Raw genomic sequence first — 24,556 nt, 5'->3', positions numbered from 1 at the left:
GTCCTGCCTCCCTTTACACCTTTGTCAAGATGAGCAGAGAGGCAGGAAGCTAGCTCTACCACTATGGGGATGACTGGTTGGTAGGAGGTGTGGCCAGCCTGGATTCTCCATCACTGTCTCAATATTTTATTCAACAATAATTATGTAATGAGTATTTGGTTCTTATGAGGCCAAAGACCTGGCCCTGGGACCCAGTGATGACTGGAACTCCCTGGGCCAGAACTACTGACTCTGACAAAGGAGACAGATGCTAATACAGACAAGATCAACCTGCATTGCTGACCATAGCATATACACCCCAATGTCCTCAGAAAGTGTCAGGACTGGCCAACAGAGCTGAGTGGGGGTACTGGGTCTGTGTAGCCCTTTATTAAAATTAAATTATTATTTAATTGTCTTGTTTATAGGAGAAGGCATTAGGGTGGGGTTCTTGGGTCCATGGCTCATAATGCCTAGTGTCATGCTTGGGATGAAGGGGTTGCATCCATCAAGGAGCAAAAAGGTCCAAGTTCCTTTCCTGGGAGAAGCACTAGGTTAAACAGCCAGGAGATAGGCCAGCAGGATCAAAAACTAGAGGGCACACCACTTGGGCCTCCTGAGCATCAAGTGGCTGGCTCATCTGGAAAATGGGCATGGATAACAATACTACCCAGAGCTCCATCATTGATCATCTAACTTCTACCACCTTTCTTACTGTTTATTTCCCATGCTATCTTCCACATATCTGCCTGGGGACATTTGGAGGTCATTAGCTGAAGGGTGACAGTTGATGGCATGAAAGGAATGTGAGTAGCCTAGTAGGTAGTAGAGTATGTGGACAGGGAAGAATTTATGGGTTAGCCAGTCCATCATTAGCACATTTTCAGCTCCTAAGAGACAGCTGGCATTTAAGGATGAGGTAACTACCAGAGTGTGAGTGGTTGAGGAGTAATTAAGTCATTTCTTTCCTCTGCAGGTCTTCCCACAAAAACAATGAAGTATCATGCTCTGAAGAATTCAAAAGAGATTCAGCTTATGAGGATAAATTTAAGAATTGCAACACAGATTCTGAAAGGTAACTCACTGCAGGGAGTAGACTTTCCCCAGAATACAAAGCCCATGTGCACTCAACCAAAGGGCTTCCATGCGCCTGGGTCCAAAGTCAGTAGCTGAAGTACAGACCAGCACTATACTATTGCTGCATATCTGTAGAGGGAGAAGTAGAGAGAAAGAGGGGGTGGGACTATAGAGAGCAAAATTGTAATGTTTTCCCCATATATCAAATTGCAGGAGAGGACCAACTCCAGACCAGGCTATCTCTCTCACAGCCCTTTGTTACCCCGACCCATCTTTTCATTTGGGATCCCTAGACCCCTAGTGTGGACTGATCCCTGGGAATTAGGAAAGGGGGCCTTAGACGAATGGAGAATTGTGTTTTTTGTTTTTTTGTTTGTTTGTTTTGTCAGCCCTCTCTGGCTTACTAGCAGCCCCAAATTCCTTGTCTCTTGCTCTGTTGAACATTGGCCACCAATGTAGCTGCCTCCCACTGAGTTTCCAGCTTATTTTGTTTCCATTCATGTTCCCAACCCACTAAATTTGAATGAAACAGAAATACTTGCTGAGAGAGTCCACTTAGGCTTGGATTCCCTCTGATCAGAGCAATTTAGGGAGGCAACCAAAGACTTCTGCTCCCAAGCCATGAGACATACTCTTAAGACATCTAAATTACACAAGGTTGCAGCCTGATCAAAGTCAAAAAATGCTTCTCTTCCAATAGCAAATCAGCTGCACAGTTGAATGATGGCAATGAGCAACCAGGAGCCACAGAATCCCCACCACAAGGTTTGGCTGGAGCAGGCATTGGCACGGAGAAAAGAGGGTGAGATGCTAGTGGGAGACAGTTCTCTCAGATCCCTGGTGAGAGGCCAGGTTCAAGCAGCCAAACTCCTTGGGCTGCTGCAAGTGGGACTTCTCTCTACTGCGCCCCCCCCCCCCCCCGCACCCCCTTCCTTTGCTCTTGGCTTTTCTACTTGTTGTTGGATTTGCTTCCATTCCAGTCTAGCCACCCCCACACCTCTATCATTGACTCTCAAATTCCTGCAGAGCAAATACAAGCCCTAACTCACAGCTAAAGGCCCATCCCTCAGCAAGGACTGGCCTTGGGTAGAATGAATGTGTGAGGAAAATGGAAGAAACAAACTAATGAATGACCTAATAATGGAAGAATCAGCACCTTCTTACTTTGTGACTGAGCTCTGAAGACAAATTCAGGGGCCCTTGTCTCTTATTTCTCCCTTTCCAGAAGAGGAGGAAGCCCCTAAATCTCTAAATCAAATGTTTCTGAGAGTCAGTGAAAGAAGTAGATCAGTGAAACAATCTAGGAGATAAGAATGCCCTGGCTGAGTCATGAGCCACTCTTATCAGGTGATTTGAGGAGTAACATGGTTCTACCTATTCCCATGTGGTTCCAAACTAAATCCGAGTCATCTCTGGAGACAAAGGCTAGTTATGCAGACGTTGGCACAAATATTAGTACAGTTTCAGACTGTCATAGCAACCTTATGATTGGTCTGTCAAGGCCTGAAACTGCTGGAGGGTCGGCCCACCTCCACGACCTCCTGAAGTCTACCCAGAAGGATCCTGGGAAGATGCTCTTCTGGCTGCTTTCCCAACTGGTTCTCTCAGTAGGTTCATTTTCTCACTAACTTACCTAGTTGCAATAGGTACCTGGAAGTGGATACAGTAGGCCACACCTCTGAAATCTCTGTTTCTGAGCAGGTCTAGGAAAGGCCTTTGAGCCAGGGACTCAGTTCTTTTTGCCACTAATATATCATTTTGCTGTCTGTACAGGCATCAGAGCAATTTTCCCAAAATAAACCAGAATACATTTATCCCCTCTTTCAACTTCGCAGTGGCTCCCTACTTCCTTGAAATTAAGTCCAAACCCCTTTCCGTAGCTCACATAGTTCTGCATGGTAGTGGGGACTCCATATCCGTCCTTTACTTTCTCCTGTACCACAGTGGTGCAGACTGCTTCAGTGTGCTGTTGGCTACTGTAGAAAATATCTGAGCCAGTATGATTGGGTCTGTCTCTGGGTGGCTTCCTCTTTGACTGTTCATTGGAGTCATCCTTCCTGTTTATACACCCTCATAAAACAAATCCATTTCCTTAGAGTGAGACTAAACCTCAAAGCTGGTTTAGGACTTCTCTCTACTGCGCCCCCCTTCTATTTGCAAAATAGTATGAAGAATTTTCTAGATTTGTAGGGTGTTAGTGCAGTCTATCACAGTTGTCTTACTTATAATAGTTTGACTTTGTGTGTGTACAAGTATATGTGTGTCTATATGTATGCTCGTGTGTGCATGTGTGTGCAGGTCAGAGATCAACTTCTGGTGTTGTTCCTTAGGCACCATACACCATGTTTTTGGAGACAGAGTCTCATACCAGGACCTGAGACTTACCAATTAGCAAGCCCCAGGGGTCTGACTGTGCTGGGATCACAAATGCACACCACCACATCTGGCTTTTTGTTTTGCATATGAGTCCTGGGGGTTAAAGCCAGGTTCTTGGGCTTGCAAGACAAACTCTTCATCATCATTTAAGCCATCCCTTCCACCCAATTGTTTTTTGTTTGCTTCTTTGTTTTGTTTTTGTTTTCTTTCTCCCCCCCCCCCCCCCCCCCCCCCCCCCCCCCCCCCGCCAGCTGAGGATCAAACCCAGGGCCTTGTGCTTGCTAGGCAAGCATTCTACCACTGAGCTAAATCCCCAACCCACTTCTTTGTTTTTAAGAAAATGGTGCTTTTAAGAAAATGGTTTACAATCCTTTCAAAGGGTTGCCTCTCCTGGAAAGCACTACCCTCCTTTTCCTTGTATGAGATTGCTCAATAGTTGAATTTAGTTCTAGGCCTAGAAGTAAACATAAAGGACTGTAAGACAGTATGCTATCCATATGGAAGACAGGGGCTTGTGTAACTGATGGGTGCCCTATGGGCATCATCAGTTTGCCAGGAAAGAGGATGGGGCCTAACTGGGAAGCCTAGGTAAAAGAGTTCTATACCAGTATCAGCTGGGCACATACAAATGAATTGTGAAGGGGCTATGCTTTTATCAATGACCATTGGGCTTAGCAGGAGTGGAGAACATGTTAGCAGAGGCTATGGCCCAAGTGTTATTTGAAGTATGAATTGAGACTACTTATGGGACAGACATGATTATCATTCCTAATTTACTAACTGATAAAACTGATGGCTAAACAGGTCAGGCAGTGTGCCCAGGAGCTCAGAGACATCAAAACTGTGATTTGAATCCACACTGCCCCCAGATATCAGGCTGTTTGGAGATGAAAATGAGTCTTACTCCCCCAAGCATCTATGTGAGCAGCTCTTCATTGCCCATAATCTGCTAGGGCTCGAGGCCACTCACTCAGAAGAGGGTAAGACATGCAGAAACAGACTTATGACCTCAGACAAGGTTTGGTTTCTTTCCACAGGCTGGGATCAGCTGCTAGCTTCACCCCTTTTCTAGATGCTCAGGGTGTGCAAGGTGCGAGCTCTCACTTCTGCAAGCCTGTACCAGTAAAGGTACAGCCAGCACTTCAGTAATCTATCTTATTATCAAACAGAGCTCATTCTCAGTTCCAGTGGCCAAGGATCCCCTCATCTTTAGACCTTTACCCCATCAGATAATCATAGCTGGATCAAAAGCCTGCTGGGGCCTGACCTAGAACTGCATTCCCCACATTGGAAGTACTACAAGAGGGACATGTGATGACTCTGTTGGCCCAGAAATTCCAGCATCAACCTACATGGACCCACTTTGGGTAGTGGTGGAAACTTGTGGAAAAGCGTCATCAGGAGGCTGAGCAGCCAGTCTCAGTGAACCTCTTCTGTATAGACTGTAGCCTGCCCCAACAAGTAGGATTTGGGGAGACAAATCTCAGGGGTGGACAGCCAGCACTAGAAGGCTAAGTCTTAGACAACACTTCTCTAAGAATGACAGTGACTTTAGTGAACAAAAGACAGGACTCTCTTTACTGGCAAACTCAGTCCTTCCCTTTCCTCTGAGAAGGCAACTGGCAAAGGGGAAGCCATGGACCCCAGTCTCCTCTGTTCTGGGCCTCAGTAGACCTTAGTGATTCCTTTCCTCAGGTCTGGCAACATAATTTCTTTCCTGGATAACAAGAAGAACAACAGTGCACCAGACCTGGAAAATAAAAAGGCAGACCCCAAGGGGTAAGGCATTAGCAGACAGTGCTAGAAATCCAGGCACCTTGGGTATCTATCAGACTTTGGCTAGGAAGATGAAGCCAGCTATACCTGTGAGCTAGCCTGAAATATATGGAGAGACAGAAGATCCAGATGGAACTTTTCAGCCCCTGTCTGTGCCAGGAAGTTTTCCATTAAGTACAATTGCTTCCAATGAAGAAGCACTCTCTAATCAAGAAAGGTCACTTTCCTTCAACTGCTGGGGTGGCACTTTACTTTTATACCAGTCCACAGACAATGAAGACATGATATGGCTTTCAAGGAACTCTTATGCTTTAAATAAGAAATCAGTACTACAACATAAAAGGGGTCTTTGAGATAGCTTAGTAGAGATTGGTTCTGAAGTTATATATTGAGATGGCAATGGCAGCCTCTCAAGCAATGAGAATAGAACCAGGGAGATAGAAGTAGAAGTGGAGGCAGTTTATTAAGAAAGAGAAAAGCATTCCTGAGAATGGAAGTAGGGAGCTGAGGGATGGCTTAGTTGGCAAAGTGCAAGCATTAAGGCTTGTGTTCGATCTCCAGAACTCATATAAAAAGCTTGACATCCCAGCAATGGGGAAGTGGAGACAGGAGAATCCCTGGGTCTTGCTGGTATAGCCTAACTGGATTGGTGGGATCCAGGCCAGTGAGAGACCCTGTCTTGAAGGCAATGGATGGTGTAACTAAGGAGTAACACCTGAGGTGGTCCTCTAGCCTCCAAATGTGCAGACACACACACACACACACACACACACACACACACACACACGAGAATGGAAGTAGACCAAATCTGGGAACATTCTGAAGCCCAAAAGCCTTGTATGAGGAATATCTTGATCCTTTATGGGTGATTTATGTAGGCCCACACACTCATACATTTGAAATCATGATTTTTTTCTCATTTGTGCTGTTTTATTACAAGTAGCTTGTGATGTATGTGTGGAGAGGTCCAGTCTTCTAACCATGGTTTCTTTGCTATGTTAATCATGATGCCTCTCTCTCTATGATCCATTCTCCTGCCACAACCTTCAATTCTGTTTCCACAGTATCTTTCAGGTTGGTACTTAGTTTATATGAAAAGCAGAGGCTTGAATCCCAGGTCCCCATGTCTTCTTGGAAGGACAGTGCTCTGAAGATAACAGCCATGGTTCTAAGATATAGAGATGGTGGGCAGGGGGATACTTGTTAAAGGGATTGTGGGGGTGGTGGAGGTAGTTCAAGTGAGCAAAGAGAATAAACTCTAGAAAGAAGGGGTACAGCTGAAGCTACATAACTGCAAATCCTATAACCCTGTGGAGAAAATGTTCCTAGCATGTTCCAAAGCATAGAGTAACTGGTGACTAATGAGTGAGGGATGACAGAACAGGGACTTGTTCAGTATAATAATGAGACTTTATCTATAAGGTTTTAATCCAAAGAAGAGACTGCTGTGGTTTATGGACTTAAAGGTGATTTTCACATCACTACAGTTGCCTTTTTACTTTAATCATTTGCTGGGAGGTGGTATGGACAGTTCCCCTCTAAGTTACAGGCCTTGTTATGCACTGTTTCTTCTCTTAAATTGCACTAACAATTAACACTCTGAAAATATTAGCTGATAATAGTTACAGTATGCTGTTTTTATGTGCTTTAAAGTTATCCCAATAACTGTGAGATGGGTAAATGGGGAAGCAAACAGAAAGGTTAAGTGACTTATACAAAACCATACCTGTGGCCAAGTTGTCCTAATAAACCTTAAGAGAAACTTCAGCAAGCTAGTTGATGAAATTTGTTTAGAGCCTAATGTCAGGACCAGAAACGTCACCTTCCAGCTGATGTATTGATCTGGTGTTATCATTCCCCAAGCCAAGAAAGACTTATGATTGTGCAATTTGACAGGAAGAAAACTTGGGTCCATTCATGTGATGAGCAGAACTAGGAATAAAATCTAAATCTGGCCAATTGTAGAACCCAGGTTCCAAGAGGTACATTCCTTTGATGTTTACCAGTTTGAAAACTCAGTGCAAACATTCCTGATGACGGGGTTTCATAACTCTGGGTGTGCTTAAGAATTCTTGTTTGTTTGTTTGTTTGTTTTTTCATTCAAAAGTTTTAAATTTTATGTGTATGGGTGTTTGCTTGCTTGTATTTTTGCACACCATCTGCATGCAGTGTCAGTGACGGTCAGAAGAAGGCGAAAGATCCGCAGAGACGGATGGTTTTGAGCTGCAAGTGGCTGCTGGGAATTGAACTCAGGGTCTCTGGAGATTAGACAGTGCTCTTAACTGCTGAACCATCTCTCCAGCCCCTCGCCTGGAAAAATATTAATAACAAAACACTTTCTGAGATTTTTGTTTAATTTCCTGAGCATATGTCTCCAGTATTTTTCTTAAGCTCTCCAATTTCCTCTCTTGTCCAGTATACACTGGGAACCAATCTAAGGGTAGCAGTTCTTAATGAGGGGTTTGCCTTGCTCACCCCCTATCTTCCTGTGTCATCTCATAATAACGAGATATTTTTGGATGCTACAACCAAGGGTGGCTTCTAAAGGATAGGAATTATGGATACTGCTAAACGACCTATAGTACAAGTGAAAAGAGTGCCTGATTCTTCTCAACACACATACTAGCTTTATCCAGTCAAAATGTTAATAGTATTAAGGTTGACAAGCCCTCCTCTAGCACCATCTCTTCGGGTACACACACTGAAAATGTGAAAGGTCCAATCAAACTGCCGCAAACAGGCACCTTGGACACAGAACGAATGCGCCTGTGCCTAGCCCAAGTAGACTGCCTTCTACTTCAGTTGCGCAGGTCTACAATTTGGTGCACTGCCTGCAAATGGGTGCATGCGCATGATGCGCTCGCTGGGCGTCGGCGTCTAGGCCAGCGCTTCCGTATGAATACGCCTGCTTGCGCAGCCATTTCCTGCAGCCTGTTCAGGCTATGGTGCCCGCTGGGAAATAAGACAGCTGGAAAGGCGAAATGGCTGCTCCAGAGACTGGCGTCAACAGGACTTCTCCTGAGGCAGTTCCCTCACGAGCCACAAGATGGTGCTGGGCGATCACAAATCCTGGTTGTGCCAGCGAGCTCCCTTTCCGATCATCACCACCAATTTTGGGGTGGGTGGGTGGGGCAGCTGGCTACAGTGGGCAATTTGTGGATGGCTTCACCTCGGCAGACTGCAGCGGCTACCGCTGTACCGGCTGGGCCAGGACTCTGCTGTATGAATTCACAGTTCCCTGTACATTTGATAAACAGACTGGTTGAGGGGTGTGAGGTCAGGACCAGCCACGAGGCAAAACTTGGCCCAGGTCACAGTTAATTTGTCAGAAGGTGTAAGGATTTTGCCCAATGTTCATTTGATTGTGCATAGTGGGCTAAGGGCTTGGATTCTGAAGCTTTGATTTAAGCCCAAGGTAGTCTATAGGACCTTTGGCGTGTTGTTCAGCTCTTACATGAACAATAATGGAAATAGCTCCTACGATATAGAGAGAGTTAAGTGGGTTTACATATGTAAAGGACGTGGGACATTTTGGGGGGATACAAAATTATATCAAATACTCGTTTTATAAAGCCTTCAAACTAAATGTAGTTGTAGAGAAATATTTCCTTGACTTGAAACTCTTTAAAGATACTCAAAAAGCTATCCTGTGGTTCCCAATTTCTTTATTCAGTCATTTAATAACACACTGTCTTGCCTTTTTCCTTCTCGATTGAGTTTTCCCTAGTTTGTATCCTACATGAGAGGGCCAGTTTTAGAGTGCAGTGGGACATTCCCTTGGGCCTCTTTCTATATGATACTTGTTCTTCCTCAGCCCCTCCGCTGATTGTGAGAAGAATGTGGCCCCCAAGACCATCAAGGCCTGTCAGGAGACAGATGGAGCTACAGAAGGTAGCCAGAGAGACCCAGCCATGGCCACTCAATACTCGGCAGATCCCAGCACCCCAGAGCTGGAGAGCAGCCCTGGTGTACCCAATCAGGTCATCAAACTTGAGGCCTGTGTCAGCAGGTAAGGTCTTCTACTGACCTTCTGATGTCTGTGGCCAAGGTTTCTGTGAAGGCCACAACGTCGTAGGTGGGAGCTGCTTCTCTCACTCCAGGCCATTGTGTGGATTCTTCTCTGAATATGCTCAGGATGTTGATAGCCTAGTCCTTAGGCAGCTTCCTGAGATTTAAGAAGCTGGGATGGGGTTGTAATCAATACAAGAAGCCTGGCTATTTCCAGAGTATACAATTGTGAGGTCCTAGGGATGGTGAAGACTATTTTTATTTATACAATGATGGTGTCAAAAAGTATGACTGTTATGATTCTGCCCCCACTCCAGCTTCATGACCATACATGCACAGTTCAGTAGCTAAGTAGGGATCTTACGTCTTATATCATCCATGTGCTGCGTGATTATGTAATGCATGGCATGGTCACGCAATCTGCGCATGCGTGGTGTAGCTCTGTAAGCCCACCTGTGCATGTGCAGGGGAATCCTTAAAAAGCCAGATACAGACTCCTCCCCTCTCTTCTTTGCTCTCTCCTCCCCCCACTCTCTCCCTCTCCCTCTCCCTCTCCCTCTCCCTCTCCCTCTCCCTCTCCCTCTCCCTCTCCCTCTCCCTCTCCCTCTCCCTCTCCCTCTCCCTCTCCCTCTCCCTCTCCTTATCTCTCTCTCTGTGTCTCCCCCGGCCTGGTTACTCTCTTCTATCCCCCTCCCCCTCCTAATAAAGCTCTGATACTAGGTTTTGTCATGTCTCATGATGTTTTCACCTGGTAACAGTGCTGCTTATTATTTTTTTACAACAACAACAACAGAGAGCATGAGTTATACAGACTGTGAGGGGGGAGAAATAGAATGAAAAAGAGTAATAGAGTGAAACATAGACAGCCACAGGACAAAGAAGAGAACATGCTTGAGAAAGCAAGATAAAGAGTGAAGAGGAATGTTGGTTTTGGTGTGTCTCTGTACATGACTGATGGGTACTGTGACTGTAAGTAGAGGTACCTGTGAAGTATGAGCAGATGTTCCAGTCTAGGCTCTTGAGAAGGCTGTCAGACTGCCAGCCCACACCGTGTTGTTCCACACAACTCTGGGCATGCACACAGATAATTACATGCACAGTGCTTGTGCTGCTTGGTGATTTCTAGGGTACAAGCAAAAGTGTTAGCCACTCATGAGGAGCAAAGCAAAAGATTCCTCACAGAAGACAGAAATGTTGAGAGTCAAGACTCTTTCTAACCAGGGAGACAGGAGAAGGTACAGTTGAGCAAGGACATTGATTAAACAACTTTGTAGTTATTGTCACATAATTTGGTTTCCTTTAGTGCTTCATGTCTGTATATTAAGGGCTATAAGACATGCAGCCTACTTTTCACAACAGCCAAGGTATTGGACCAACCTAGGAATCCAGCTACAGAGAAGTGGATAAAGAAACTTTGGTCTCTGTGCACAATGGAGTTCTTTTTAGCCATAAAAAGTTAAGTCACTTTCAGGAAAATGGATGTAACTGGAGATCACCATATTAAGCTAGTCCCAGAAAGATAATCATGTTTTCTCTATTTTATGGTTTCTAGATTTTTTTAAAGGTACATAAAATCAATGATACCACATAGAAATGAAACTGGCTAGGGGAACAAAGGGAGTTAGTTGGAGGGGTGTGTGAAATGGGAGGTAAGATGTCTGGGGAAAATGTGTTTAGTATACAAAATGCTTGTTTAAAATTGCCCTTATGTAACATAGTACCAGGTACAATGAAGAGACAACAAAAAATTTTAAAATAAGTTTTAAAAAGTACAGCCTACAGATGCAGGAGAAGGTGATTGGTCCTGTTTTCCTTTCCTTTGGTTATGGATGGGCAGTAGTGGTGTGGCTTTCTTTACAGGAAGAGTGAGGTTGGAGCTAGGTTTGAAGGCTAAGGAGAATTTCCCCCAATAGATGTGCTAGAGAAGGCATTCGAGATTGAAAAAACCAGAGGCCTGGAAAAGGGTAGGGTATATGATGAATGTAGAGTCAGGGTGACTACAGGGAATGTGAGGGAGTCTGCTGGAGTCCAGCTGCAACTTGTCAAAGGGTTCTTGTAGGGAGGAAAGAGAAATGGGAAGTATTAGATAGAAAGATAAAAGGAGACCATAAGAAAGACAGAGACACAGGATAGCTTCGGGAGGGCCCTGGGTCAATACTCAGTCACCTCAAGGTTTATTCCAAAGGGTTTTTATACAATACCAAGGAGAAAAGCAAAAGACCTCCTCCTTTCAAGATCAAAGCACAACATACAGCCAAGTGTAGACCCTTCAAAACACCTGGTAACCACATCTGTGGTCAAATCACCCCATTATGAAGCCCTGGTGGGTAAAGCAAGCCCAGATTCCCTGACCTTGAGTAAGGTCTTGCTAGGGAGCCTCTGTGTGCCCAGCCACAGGAATGAAAGCTAATTTGTGACTTACCAGGAAGCACTGAGGGGGGCTAGGCAAGCACTTGTTCCTGAGGAGCCAAGGAGCCAACAAACATGGTTTTCATATAGGAGATAGCCTTGAAATTAGTTACAGGGGGGTTAGGCCAAGGAGATGCACAGCACACAAGGTAGGAGACCTGTACAGAGGTTGTGGCTCAGGCTGACGGTGATCTGATAAGGCTACAGGTGTTGCTGACTTTAATTAAAGGTAATGGTGACAGGGTGGACACTGAAAGGAACTAGTTGAGGATGAGGAAGTTAGAAGAGTTGCTGTACAGATGTGATGTTAAGGTCATTGGGCCATGTTGACTTTGAAGTGCTTGTAGAGGATCCAGGTGATAAGTCAACTCACTAGGCTGGAATTGAGTAAAGCTATGATCTGTGTCTAGAGTGCTGAGACTTGTCAGCTTATAGGTAACAAGCAAAGGGTGTAGATAAGAACAAGTCTGGAAGCCAGTGTTTATTCTCTGCTTTTCTCTACAAAATCCCCATGCTTCTTGTCTGACTAGCTGCCGCTGTCAGCTGGATGGGTAAATCCATGTGGTTCAGGGATGTAAAGGGAGCCTTCCTTTTGGTTACAAACTTGTAGGCTCTAAACCTTCATCAGTAGCCATTTCTCTCCATTTCTGCTTTCTTTTAACTCAAAATGAGAAAAAACAGAGGTAGTAATGAGTGTCTCCTCCTAAAATCCTAAGCAAGAAAGGAAATGAAATGGGAAAAAAGTTACATTAATTGCCTTTCTCATTGCTGTGGCAGAACACCTGAAAAAAGCAATTTATGGAGAGCCGAATTGATTTTGACTCACAGCTTGAGGGAAATAGTCCATTATGGTAGGGAAGGCATGGATGGCATCAGAGCATGAGATGGCTGGTCACATTGCATATGCAATCAGGAATCAGAGCTGAAGGCTATTCAGCTCTGTTCCTCTGTTGCCACCCCAATTCAAGAAGAACCTTCCTTCAATTCAGTATCTCTAGAAACACCCCCATATATATGCCCAGAGGTATGTCTTCTAGATGATTTTAAACCCCATCAAGTTGGTGGTCGAGATTAACCATCACAATGGTAAAAATAAGAGAGAAGCAAAACCATGTAGGCAAAAATTTGAAGGAAAATACTGAAGGGCCTGGAAGGAAGATGATTTTGGTGTGGTACCAAGAAGGAAATGTTTGGATAAATCGAAGAATTAGTAAAGATTGAAGTCATGGAAACCAAACCAAGGTGACTGTACTGTGATTGCCACTTTGAGACTACCTGCTTTCTGAGAGTTAAGTGGCTGCTTGGCTCTTGAGATGAGTTCCCCAATACCCTTGGTAAGTGACATCCAGACCCCAGAGACCCAGCAAAGTTCAGGCCTCTGCTCCTCTCAGCATAATATATACAATATTTATTTTTTTCTCAGCACTCCAGTTGCTTGCAAGGAGAATAATACAGCTCCCAAGATCAATGAGGCCTGGCAGGAGACACCTGAGCCCCCACAAGGCTGCCAAGGAGACCGAGCTGTGGCTACTCAACAACTTGCAGATCCCAGCACCCCAGAGCCACAGAGCAGCCCCAGCAGATCTGAGCAGCAAACCAAACTGGGCAATCGTACCAAGTAAGAGCTTGCACTGGCTGGCTGCTGCCCCTGACCCAGGACTGGCATAGAGTATCATGTTGTCCAGCAGCCAGTTGAAGCCTCTGAACATGGGAATGGAGTTAAAGATATGGAATATTTTTGCATTCGTGGAGTTGTAAGGTCTCCGAAAGGTAGAGCCTGGTATGGATGAGAAGGCTGCCACTTGGATAAGTTCTCTCAATGCCACCACAACCAGGATGGCCTGAGATGGACCAGTAAGGCAATAAATCACCTCTGTAGTGCTGACCTATGAGTGTGTGGTGCTTGAAATTGGCTGACAGCAGTAGTTTGAGGAAACAAGGGTCAGAAGTTTTCTGCAAGAGGAGGAAAGATACCAAGGCAGAATACAGTAGAAAGTAAACAATGTTTTCTCTTTCACTTTCTGTGAGCAATTCAGGCCTGCCACGATGGGAGCTTTCTGACTCCTGGCCTTGGAAAAGCAGGACCTGACCATTCCAAGGTTGCTAATATTTTTTTCACATTGGAAAAAATAAAACAACTCTTTATTTCCCAAAGTCTAGTACAACTGTTCTTCATCCTGAAATAGTCTGTCAATTCTCATTTACAATGTGGGCTTAAGGATTGTTGGATGACTTGATGGCATTCTCTCTATTCCTACAGGGTCACTTTTATTTCCATTTGTGATGAAACTTTCTGAACTCCACATCCATTGTGGGTTCCTTGGCAGCTGTCACTGGTTACTGCCTTAGCAGGATGTGTAGTAGAGGCTGTTGATCAAGGCAGCACATGCTTATTGTCCTCAGTATTCCTTTATTCCTTTATTTCTTGGGCTTACTAGTTATTAGTCTTCCTTCTGACTTGATTTTGACTGACTGTCTTGTTCTCACCTTTGCCTTTCCATGCCTCTCAGTTCCGAGAGTCTTAACAAGAATTAGGATATAGTCAGAGCCCAGAGCCTGGACTGTTAATCACCAGGATATGCATACTGTTTTTCTGTTTGTAATAAGCCAAGAAAAAAGTATCTTGTACTATGACAGAGAGGGGATCAGGCAAATTATTGTTAACAGGGAAGACCTGTAGCAGCTGGAAGCAACCTACAGAAAGAAGAGGAAAGAAGGCCTGAAAGATGGGCCCTGTGGTTGATGGGGATAGAGAAAGGTGAACAGGGGACAGGAGGTGGGCTTTTGTAGGTTAGGGAGAGGAGATCATTGGGAAGGAAATGAAATGTTTCATTACCACTAAGGATGAAGAACTTTGGAGGCCTCTTGGCATTTACATTGCAGGTATTGGAGAGTCTCCTTGAATGTTTTTTTTTTTTACTTTGTCTCTTTACTGTGGCCAGTGTGTGTGTGTGTGTGTGTGTGTGTGTGTGTGTGTGTGTGTGTGTGTGTGTGTGTGTATGCAGGCATGCTTACCTATGTATGAGTATGTGGAAGCCAGAAGATGAACTCGTCTGTTTATCACTCTCCACTTTATTAATGTTTTGCATGGGTATGTATGTGGTATGTGTGCATATGTTTGCATGTGTAGGTACATGGTGGGTGCAGGTGCCTGTATGTGGGTGCAAATTGCTATCAGATATCTTTAATAATTCTCTTTTTATTGAGACAGGATATCTTGCTAACCTAGACCTTGCCAATTCCTGTTAGTATAGCTAGCCACCTTGCCTCAGGGAGCCTCTATTTCCACCTCCCCAGTGCTGAGATTATAGGTGGCTGCCACATTGCCTAGATTTTTATGTGTATCCAGTCCTCACATTTGTGTGGCAAGTGCTTTTATTTTCCCTAGCCTCTCCACTTTATTTTTTGAGACAGGGTCTCTTATCACACCTGGATTTCACTGTTTCGGTATGAAGTGGCCTAACATGAATTAGAATACTCATAGTCAAGAGCCTAGAGAGCCTGCACTATTAATCACTGGGATATGTATACTGAGTCAGTAAGGGCTAGCCAAAGAAAGGCCTTGTGAGCTGCCTTGGAGGCTGGCATCCAGGACCATGTGTTGCAGCCAAAGTGACTGGTGTGTTGCAGAATGAGGTGCATCTGATCTGCCTTCTCATTAACGTCTGAGTCTAACTCTTTTCCCATAGCCCGCTGTTCTCCAGGAAGTCTGGTATGAGGCGAGGGAGTTAATCCTACAAAAGGATTGTCTTGTCTGGTTTCTAAACTAGCAAACTATACTGTTTTCTCCAGCTGCTCCCTCCTGGCTGCCACATTCCCAGTAGCCTGATAGATAAATTACCAATATCAAGGCCCTAGGCTGTAGTCCAGAAATTCGAGTAGAAATTGAAATATGGAAGTTTCACTCCTGAGTCATTTTGAAGTGGGCTGTGTCTTCTCTCATCTTTACCTAGATTTTCTCATGAGTATAGAGAGAGGCTCTATTCACTGATCTCTGAGAAACATTCAAGAGCAATAATAAGATTTGCAGCTACTGGTCCCAAAACAGTGGCATGTAGCCAGAAAGTTTCTTCAATCCCACCCAGCCCCGCAGTCCTGCAGCCACTTATAAAAATAATCACTCAGAGGCTTAATATTGTTTACAAACTGTATGGCCTATGGCAGGTTTCTTGCTAGCTAGCTCTTATATCTTAAACTAACCCATAACTGTTTATCTATGTATCACCACGTGTTCTGTGGCTTTATCTGCATCCCATTACATGCTGTTCATTCAGCGGCTGGCTCAGGTCTCTCCCACCTCTGCCTTTCTTCTTCCTGCCTGCCTCTAAGCTGCCTTGCCATAGGCCAAAGCAGCTTATTTATTAACCAGTGGGAACAACATATATTCACAGTGTACAGAAAGACATCCCAGAGCACTGGCATGGTTTCAGAGGTCTTGAAGTAGCAAACTTGAGGTTAGTCCATAAAGCACTATTTAACTCTGAAAGTAGAGACATGCTCACTCTTTTCTCCATTTCTTTCAGGCTGAAAGGCCCTGAAAGCTCCATGGTCACTGTTAATGTTGCTACCATCTCTGAACAGACTCACTTGCATATTCCAGCTGCCTCAAGTGAGCTGGACTTCGGCTCAACTATGTAAGAAGGGGCATCTAGCAAGTTGCAATGTTCTTGGGCATGGAGGTTCCCTGTAACCTCCTTGCAAGTAAAGGACGCTGCTTTTGTTCTGTGTTGCTTTCTCTTTGACACCTCCTAGCATCCTGTAACAAATGGACAGATATAATATAGTTCTTAGTTCCTCAAGTATAAATCTTGCACTCCCCAAGCCTATTGGTAGGATTAGACATGGTCCTGCAGCATGCTTTCCCTCTTCTCATCTCAACAAGAAGCTAAAGTGGCACATACAGGACACTAGCAGATTCAGTCAGCTGCAGGGCTTTGCTATCTGTAGGGCTTTGCTAGCTAGCATCCCTGGGAGACATGCCTGGGAAGACCCATGAAAGCCAGGGAGGCCAGGCCATTGTTTCTCTCTCTCTCTCTCTCTCTCTCTCTCTCTCTCTCTCTCTCTCTCTCTCTCTCTCTCTCTCTCTATCTCTCTCTCTATCTCTCTCTCTCTCTCTCATATTCACTCCTTCAGCTGTACTATTGAATATCTTTTAGCCTACAAGAAGGGGTGCCATTCTAGGGAGCCTACTGAGTGAGAGGTATGTGTTGAGATACCAAAAAAGTTCTCTGCTGATATCAGGCTAGAGAACTGGAACATGGAATTCAGGGTCAACAATGAAACTACACTGAGCCAGCATGAAGCAGATCTTGTTTCCAAAGCTTGCAGAGACTTTCCAAAGGCTTAGTTAGAATAAGGTGACTTGTAGGCCCCTGAAACATGATTGATAAGGGAATGTGAAGTAGCACGTAAATGCTATAGTTAAGGTGCTGAGTAGAAAGAAACAGCTGTCCATCATTCATTCACTGATAACATTCTGATTGTTGGTAGAATGGAGAAAAGCCTCAGCCATAGAGGAGGGAAGGGAAAGGAAAGCGAAGGGACTGACTCACAGAAGTCTGGGAAAGGGTTGGAGGCTTGGGGCTTCTATGGAAGAGGGCATGCTACCATTGATTTCAGGGAGCCACCTTTTACATCTCTAAGACAAAATATGAAATGAATACAGGAGCTAAGATTTGAGCCCACATGACAATAGCATCAACAGCCTGGCATCTCTGTCTGCAGCTACCCTTGCAGCCTGGCTTGTGAGGCCCATGAGCCCCTCTATCCTAGGCCTTCACATGAGCTTCTGTATTTTTATCAAACTGGGCAGGGGGAACTGACCCTCCTCTGTGGGCCAGGCCCAGTCCCCTGGAATCTTCTAGTACACGTCCTATTCTGTTGTGCTCCTTCTACAGCAAAGGGATTCTCTTCGTGAAGGAGTACATGAATGCTAGTGAAGTGTCTTCTGGGAAGCCAGTGTTTTCACACTATGGCAGGTAAGAACAAGTTTCAGCGTTGTTATCATAGCCTGTACCAGGCCCAATGCTCCCTTCATTCCTACATCCCATTCCCTCATTCAGGACTCAGTAGAGAGTAGCTACTGAATGAATGAAGAATACTGCATGTGCCTGTTAATGCATGACTTATGGGTTTCTAGGTTTTCTGTCTAGTTAGGTGGATAGAAAATCATCTTTAGCCCCCATGTTCTTTCATGCTAGGTGGCCTCATATACAGACACCTTTCCACTGATCACCTTGCCTGCTTGCATTCTGATGCCATGAAGGAAGGTACTCCCATGTCTTTTCAGTGCTAAACCACCCACCCACACCCTAGCTTGTGTCAAGTTGATATAAAAGTACCCAGCACAATTGACCCCTTGTCATCTTGACACAAGCATATCACTGTTAAGCCATAACCTTTCCTTTCTTCTTCATCCTCATGATCACATGTTAATATCTATATTACATTAGAAATATTCCATAATTTAAAAGTCCCACAGTCTTTAAAAAATTCATTCTCTTTAAACACCCAGTCTCTTCTAAAATTGAAACTTTTAAAAAATTCAATGTCTCAATTGTGGGCACCTATAAAATAAAAATAAATATTTTTTTTTACTTCAAGAGGAAAGAACCGAGGCACAGTCACAAGCAAATAAAAGTAAAACCAAACTCTGTGAACAACTTAGTATCCAATGTCTGGGGTCCACTCACCATCTTCTGGGCTCCTCCAAAGTGCTTGGGTCACTTCTCTAGCGCTGCCCTCTGTAGCACACACAGCTTGTCTTCTCTAGGCTCTGGCTGGCCCCACTCCACAGCTGCTGCTGCTGCTGTTGGGGTCTCTTGCTACAACTGGGCTATACTTTCACCAATAGTAGCCTCTCCCAGGCTCTCTTCAGGAATTCAAATCCTGCCACACAGTGCCAAGCCTCGGCTGTTCTCCATGACCCACCCTTTCATACCTTCAAATGCAGTACCACCTGGGTGACTCTTACACTACCAAGTTCAGCTTCCAGCACAAGGTACAGCCTTGGCCTTCTCTGGAATCCAACTTCTGTGTGCTAACTCTGAGGAAACACTTCCCACAAGATTTCACCTCACTGAAGCTGGTCTCTTAATCAGAGCTGATTTCTTGAGCCCCAGCTGACCAGCATCGAGTATCTCAGCAAAACAAAAGTTTCACTTTAGTTCTTCTGGTTTCTTATTAATCATAGCTGATATTTCAGCTCCAGCTAACCAGAACTACAGATTCTTAACTCAGAATATGCAAAAGCCATTATAAGACTCATTAATGGACTCTCTCTCTCAAACTTCCCTCTGGAACTTCACAAGCCAGGCCTTGATCATCTGAATTGCTCTCAGCATTCTTAGTTTCCAAGTTCCCACAGAACAGCTCACCAAGCTTCGAACACTAAGTAGCTTTTCTAACCCAGAGTTCCAAAGTCCTTCCACAATCCTCCCCCAAACATGGTCAGGTCTGTCATAGAACTACCCCACTGTGCTGGTACCAATTTCTGCCCTAGTCAGGGTTACTATTGCTATGATGAAACACAATGAAGTTGGGGAGGAAAGGGTCTATTTGGCTTATACTTCCATATCACCATTCACCATCAAAGGAAATCAGGACAGGAACTCAAACAGGGCAGGAACCTAAACAGGGCAGGAACCTGGAGTCAGGAGCTGATACTGAGGTCATGGAGGAATGCTGCTTATTGGCTTGCTCTCATGGCTTGCTCAGCCTGTTTTCTTATAGAACTCAGGACCACCAGCCAAGGCATGGCACCACCCACAATGGGCTGGGTCTTCCCATGTCAACCACCAATTGAGAAAATGCCTTACAGGCTTGTCTACAGCCTGATCTTATGGAGGCATTTTCTCAATTGAGGTTCCCATTTTTCAAATGACTCTAGCTTGTGTCACCTTGACATAAAATTAGCCAGCACATCTAGTTTCTTATTTCTTCAGAGTATGGGCTCCTGAAAGTTCCCATAGTAACCCATACATATCCACAAGTAGTAAAACTACTTTTTTCCTGCTGGTCAAAGGAACTGAAGATCCTGCTGGCTCATGTGCTCTCTTCTCCATTACATTCCCTGCAGTACCAGCAGCATTGAAGACTCATTGAACCTGGAGAAGAAACCCCCACATGAAGGCACTCCACCCTCTGAGAGGTATGGCTGCTTTTTTTGACAGAAGTCTTCTAGTTACCTAGGTGAGAGAGAGCTAAGGAAGATCTTCACATGGGTCTTTTCTTTGCTGCTTTGAAGCCTTTGATCTGTTTGAGAACAGTCACACAGTGGAACACTGCATAAGGTGATACTATCCTAATTAGGATGTCATATTTGCATCAAGTGAAGCCTGTAAACCCAGATAAGTATAGACACAAAAGGCTTCTGAGGAAGAAAATTTCAGTGTCTGAAAGAAGACCCAAGAAGGCTCTTGACAGCAGGATAGGCTCTTAAGAATAGAACCCAATGATTCATTTGATTAAATCACACATCTGACTAGATGCCAAAAGAAAACACAACTACACAAGAGATTGTCCTATAGGGAAAAAAGTGTTTTATCATCAAGAAGACAGAACTAAGGATGTATAGTGGCCTAGAGCAATGGAACTAAGTGTAGGAGCTTAGGATACCTCATTTAGCAGTCCTGAAAGTAGTCACTAGATAACAGCAATCATAGGATGGTCTTAAGGACAAAGAAGAGCTATTTTTAAATTCTTGGAATAGGAAAGAAAAGAGTCTGCATTAGTGAATCTATTCAAGTTGTAGTGGGGGGGGAGTCATGGGGAGTTACTGGCAGAGCCAAAAATGAATTCTGGTTATGGATATTTCACCTCTGCCATTTATTATGCAATCTAGCTTACTGTGGATTACACTCAGAAGCAACAGCCAGACTGGGGAGAAAGTTAAGATGAAGCAAATCCTACCAGTGTGTTACCCTTCCCCCACACAAACAAGTATGGGGCTTGTGAATAGACAAGGTGTTGGTTTTATGCAGCAGCGCAATGTTATTCATTAAGCAGTGCTATTTATCGTGCGAGAAAAGCCATGAGGATTAACAAAACCCACTATAAAGGTATATTAGAGGAAGGAGCAGAGGGGAATGTACTTTAGGCCTATGGAAATGATTGTGCAGAGAGAAAGGGGAAAAAGGAGAAGAAGGTAGAAGCGGGGAGGAGTCTGTGACCAGCTTTTATGCACGTGCGCATATGGGCTTACAGAGTTATGCCACGCATGTGCATACACTGCATGATCATGCTGCATGCAAATTACTCCGTCACCCAGCACACAGATTATGTAGGATGTAAGGCCCTAGGATGACTAATTGTTTATGTAGCTGGGGGCGTGGCCAGTGGCTAGGAATTCCAACACAAGGTTACAGATGTCCCCTCCAATATAGCTGAAGAAAAATCCAAATAACTGAATCCTGAACAATAACAGATCACTTGGTAAGTAAATCATCAGGTGATTTCATAGTCTGCTACATGCTGCTTTAACAAAATACCCAAGGCTGGGCGTGGGCACATGCCTTTACTCCTAGCATTCAGGAAGCAAAGGCAGGGGACCTCTGTGAAGTTGAGGCCAGCTTGGTCTACATAGCAAGTTTCAGGGCACCTAGGGCTAAACAGTGAGACCCTTTCTCAAAAACAAACATATAAACAAAACACCCACTTTATAAAAACAAGAGGTTTATTTAGTTCACAGTCTTTGAAATTCAAAAGCATGGACCTAATATCTATTTGGCTGTAGTTAGGGATCTCATAGCAGATGGTATCCCATAGACTAGAAGACACATGAGTGGCATATTTGAAAAAAAGGAACGTCAGGCTTCTTTTATTACAGTGTATCCTCACAGTAACTAAACTGATCCTATAAGAACTAAATTATTCTCTTCCAAGGAAGCACCTACAATAAACTATTTGCCTCCTGCTAGGCCCCAACTTTTTTTTTTTTTACTTTTGTTGATTCTTTGTGGATTTCACATCATGCATTCTGATCTCACCTATCTGCCCGTCCCCTCCCATCCACTCTCTGCCCTTGCAACCTCCCCCCAAAACAAAACCAAATTTAAAAGGAAAACCAAAAAACAAACAAAACAAAACAACAAAAAGAAAAACAGAAGAATCTTGTGGAAGCTGTACTATGGCCCAGTGAGTCACACCATCACCCTTTAGTCTGTTCATCTTTACTTGCAAGTGTTCATTCCTATGACTTGGAGACCCGAAGAGTGTTTTGACATCAGACATGGAGATGCAGAGTTTGAAGTTTGCACAGCTGCTTTTTGGTCTTGTTTTGGTCCAGTATTTCCTCACTATGCTTTCCCTTGCCACTACTTGATGAACTCTCCAGCACTGCCTTGGCTAGCTCACACAATGCAGCTTGTAGCAAGGAGCAGGCCCAGTTCTCCTGCTCTTGAACTCTCAGATCTGGGTCTCCCTCACTCATATCACCAGGGCCGAGGGCTCTACAGTTTGCACAGGTGAGATTCAGGGCCCTCTCTTCCAATTGCAAGAGACCTGACCCCAGGGTCATGAGTCATTGGTCTGGCTCAAGGCCACTGGTTTCTGCTACACCACAGATAATGATAATGAGCTCTCACTGGGCAGCTCTTGGTTATCCTGTTGTTGTCCTGTGTCATGGAGATCCTGCTGTTTTGGATCTGTAGTTTTGCCCCCCTCACTTACTCCAACAGCTCATAGATGAGGTGGATGTTGAGGTGTGCTAACTCATACACCTGGTTCTGGGGCAGGGTGGTCAGCTCACTAGCTTTCCCTACAAACTCTGTATCCCCATGTCTGATATCAAAACATCTTCAGATCTCCAACTCCTTGCAGTTTTGTTGACCAAACACACTTCTCTTTCTTGGGCTGGTTCCACTCCCTGTTAGCAGCTTTTCTAAGCAGGTATCCCATGGCTCTGGCATCTCCAACATCTTGGAGTCTCCAGGGCAATCCAGGCTTCACCTTCACAGCTTCACATATTAATATTCTTCTCCTCTGAAACCTCTTGACCTGGGCCCCCACAGTTCAAATCACACTCAGCACCAGTCTTCCTTGTCCCTACTAGTATGTCCCATTAAGGCCCACTTAAAGCATTCTACTCCTTTCCTAACCCAAAGTATGAAATTCCTCCAAACAAAAACATGGTCAGGCCTATCACAGCAATACTCCCATCCCTAGTACCAAGTTCTTTCTTAGATTTTTATTGCTGTGAAGAGACACCATGACCATGGCAACTCTTATAAAGGTTAGCTTACAGTTCAGAGATTTAGTCCATTATTGTCATGGGAAGAAGCATGGTAGCATGCAGGCAGACATGGTGCTGGAGAAGTAGTAGCTGAGAGTTCTACATCCAGATCTGCAGGCAGCAGGAAGAGAATGATACACCAAGCCTTGCCTGAGCATCTGAAACCTCAAAACCCACCACCAGTGACACACTTTCTCCGACAAGGCCACACCTATTCCAACAAGGCCATACATCCTAATAGTGCTACTCCCTATGAGCCTGTGTGAGCCATTTTCATTCAAACCACCACACAGGGCAAACCATCAGTGTCCATGGCAGTTCTGGGGCCTGGTTGCTAGTGACATTCTGGCTTCTGTTGAAATCAAGTCTACATCTCTGGAAGATAGAATTCCTAATTTTAGCCTGTAGGATCAGAGAAAGGAGACTTTTTCAGCAGTTCCTGTTAAGAATAGAAAAGAAATAGGATCAGAGATGATTCTCAGAAATAAAAGGAATCTTAGAACAGAGGATACTACTGATCCAGAAGTCAGTATCTTCTAGGAGTTTAAAATGAGTTGTGAGCAGGCTATACAATCAGACTAAAGATAAGGTGGCCTTGATAGTAACTGGGAGAAAGGTTGGGCTTCATGGTCCCAGGCATGCAGAAAAGGGCTATGAATACTGGTTTTGGAGAATAGTTCCAAGTTTGAGAAGCAATTTGGCATTGGTGATACAATATACAAACTTGGCTCTCAGTTATACAACATAAAACACAATGGGAAGCTGGGAATACTGGCAAACCTAGGTCTGTCTGCACCAAATAAGAAGATCTGCTGCATTATATAAGAAGTATGGGTACCAGGCTGAGAACTTGTTTCTTGTTTCTGTCTCCTAGACCAACTGAAGGGGTCTGTACTTACTGCACCCATGAGATCCGAGACTGTCCAAAGATTACCCTTGAACATCTTGGCATCTGCTGCCATGAGTACTGTTTTAAGGTAAGAAAGAGCACAAATCTGATGAGAGATTATGGAAGTATAGAGGACATTGGATTTCTGCACACAGCTCTGAACAATCTTAGAGGCTCAACAGAGCACTGAGCTAACTAGAGAGGAATGTTGGCAGTTCCACATGGTTAGTAACATAATGGAGGCAAAAAGGGTGTTCTGTGCAGAGTCTATTTTTCATGGAGGACCAGTAATGCAAAGGTCCCAACATAGAAACATGGCTCATTCTAAGTGGCATGAAGAAGATGGCAAAAATGGGGGGGGTAACTGTATTAAATTTTCCTAGGGGAACATGTGAACAGATGTCCTTTCACCCCATATAGAACACCAAAAACAGATGAACAAAATGATTCCACTCAAGTCTAGTTTGGTGAAACAGTGAGTTTAACCAGAGTTAATTACAGGAGTATAGGTGAGGGGGTGCCTATAGGAACATGGGTAACTTATGACATAGCTACACCACCAAAGAAAAATACCCTCCTCGTAGCAAGCATTAACTGCTTATATATTCTTGGGGTGGGGTGGGACCTACTGTATCTAGTCTAATATGCTTCATATGCCTCTCCTGAAGTGCCAGTGACCCTTTCATGAGCTGCCCTGTGAGTTCTACAAGGGAATGTTATTGGGCCCAATCTTGTAAGGATCTCACATAGGTGATCATAGACACTCTGATTTTAAGATGCAACAGCCATGCCTTGCCAGGACAACAGAGTTC

General features: G+C 44.4%; 1 protein-coding gene across 24 annotated transcripts in view; it reads left to right on the top strand.

Moving 5' to 3' along the window:
* Znf185 (zinc finger protein 185 with LIM domain) overlaps positions 1 to 24,556 on the top strand; it is a 57,303-nt gene that overhangs the window by 23,146 nt on the left and 9,601 nt on the right. For 18 of the 24 annotated variants that reach the window (XM_076562638.1, XM_042269103.2, XM_076562646.1 and 15 more), the window contains 8 exons: positions 956 to 1,054; positions 1,757 to 1,858; positions 9,023 to 9,217; positions 13,049 to 13,243; positions 16,149 to 16,259; positions 17,523 to 17,603; positions 19,703 to 19,774; positions 23,730 to 23,832. In XM_076562638.1, the coding sequence (XP_076418753.1) occupies positions 956 to 1,054; positions 1,757 to 1,858; positions 9,023 to 9,217; positions 13,049 to 13,243; positions 16,149 to 16,259; positions 17,523 to 17,603; positions 19,703 to 19,774; positions 23,730 to 23,832 (958 nt within the window). The remainder of the gene's footprint in view (positions 1 to 955; positions 1,055 to 1,756; positions 1,859 to 9,022; positions 9,218 to 13,048; positions 13,244 to 16,148; positions 16,260 to 17,522; positions 17,604 to 19,702; positions 19,775 to 23,729; positions 23,833 to 24,556) is intronic. The other 6 variants (XM_076562649.1, XM_076562643.1, XM_076562642.1 and 3 more) reach the window with 3 other exon arrangements.

This window comes from Peromyscus maniculatus, chromosome X (genome assembly GCF_049852395.1).
Source record: "Peromyscus maniculatus bairdii isolate BWxNUB_F1_BW_parent chromosome X, HU_Pman_BW_mat_3.1, whole genome shotgun sequence".
Classification (NCBI taxonomy): Eukaryota; Metazoa; Chordata; class Mammalia; order Rodentia; family Cricetidae; genus Peromyscus; species Peromyscus maniculatus.
Note: the sequence above shows the minus strand (reverse complement) of the source record. Positions and strands in the feature narration are given on the sequence as shown.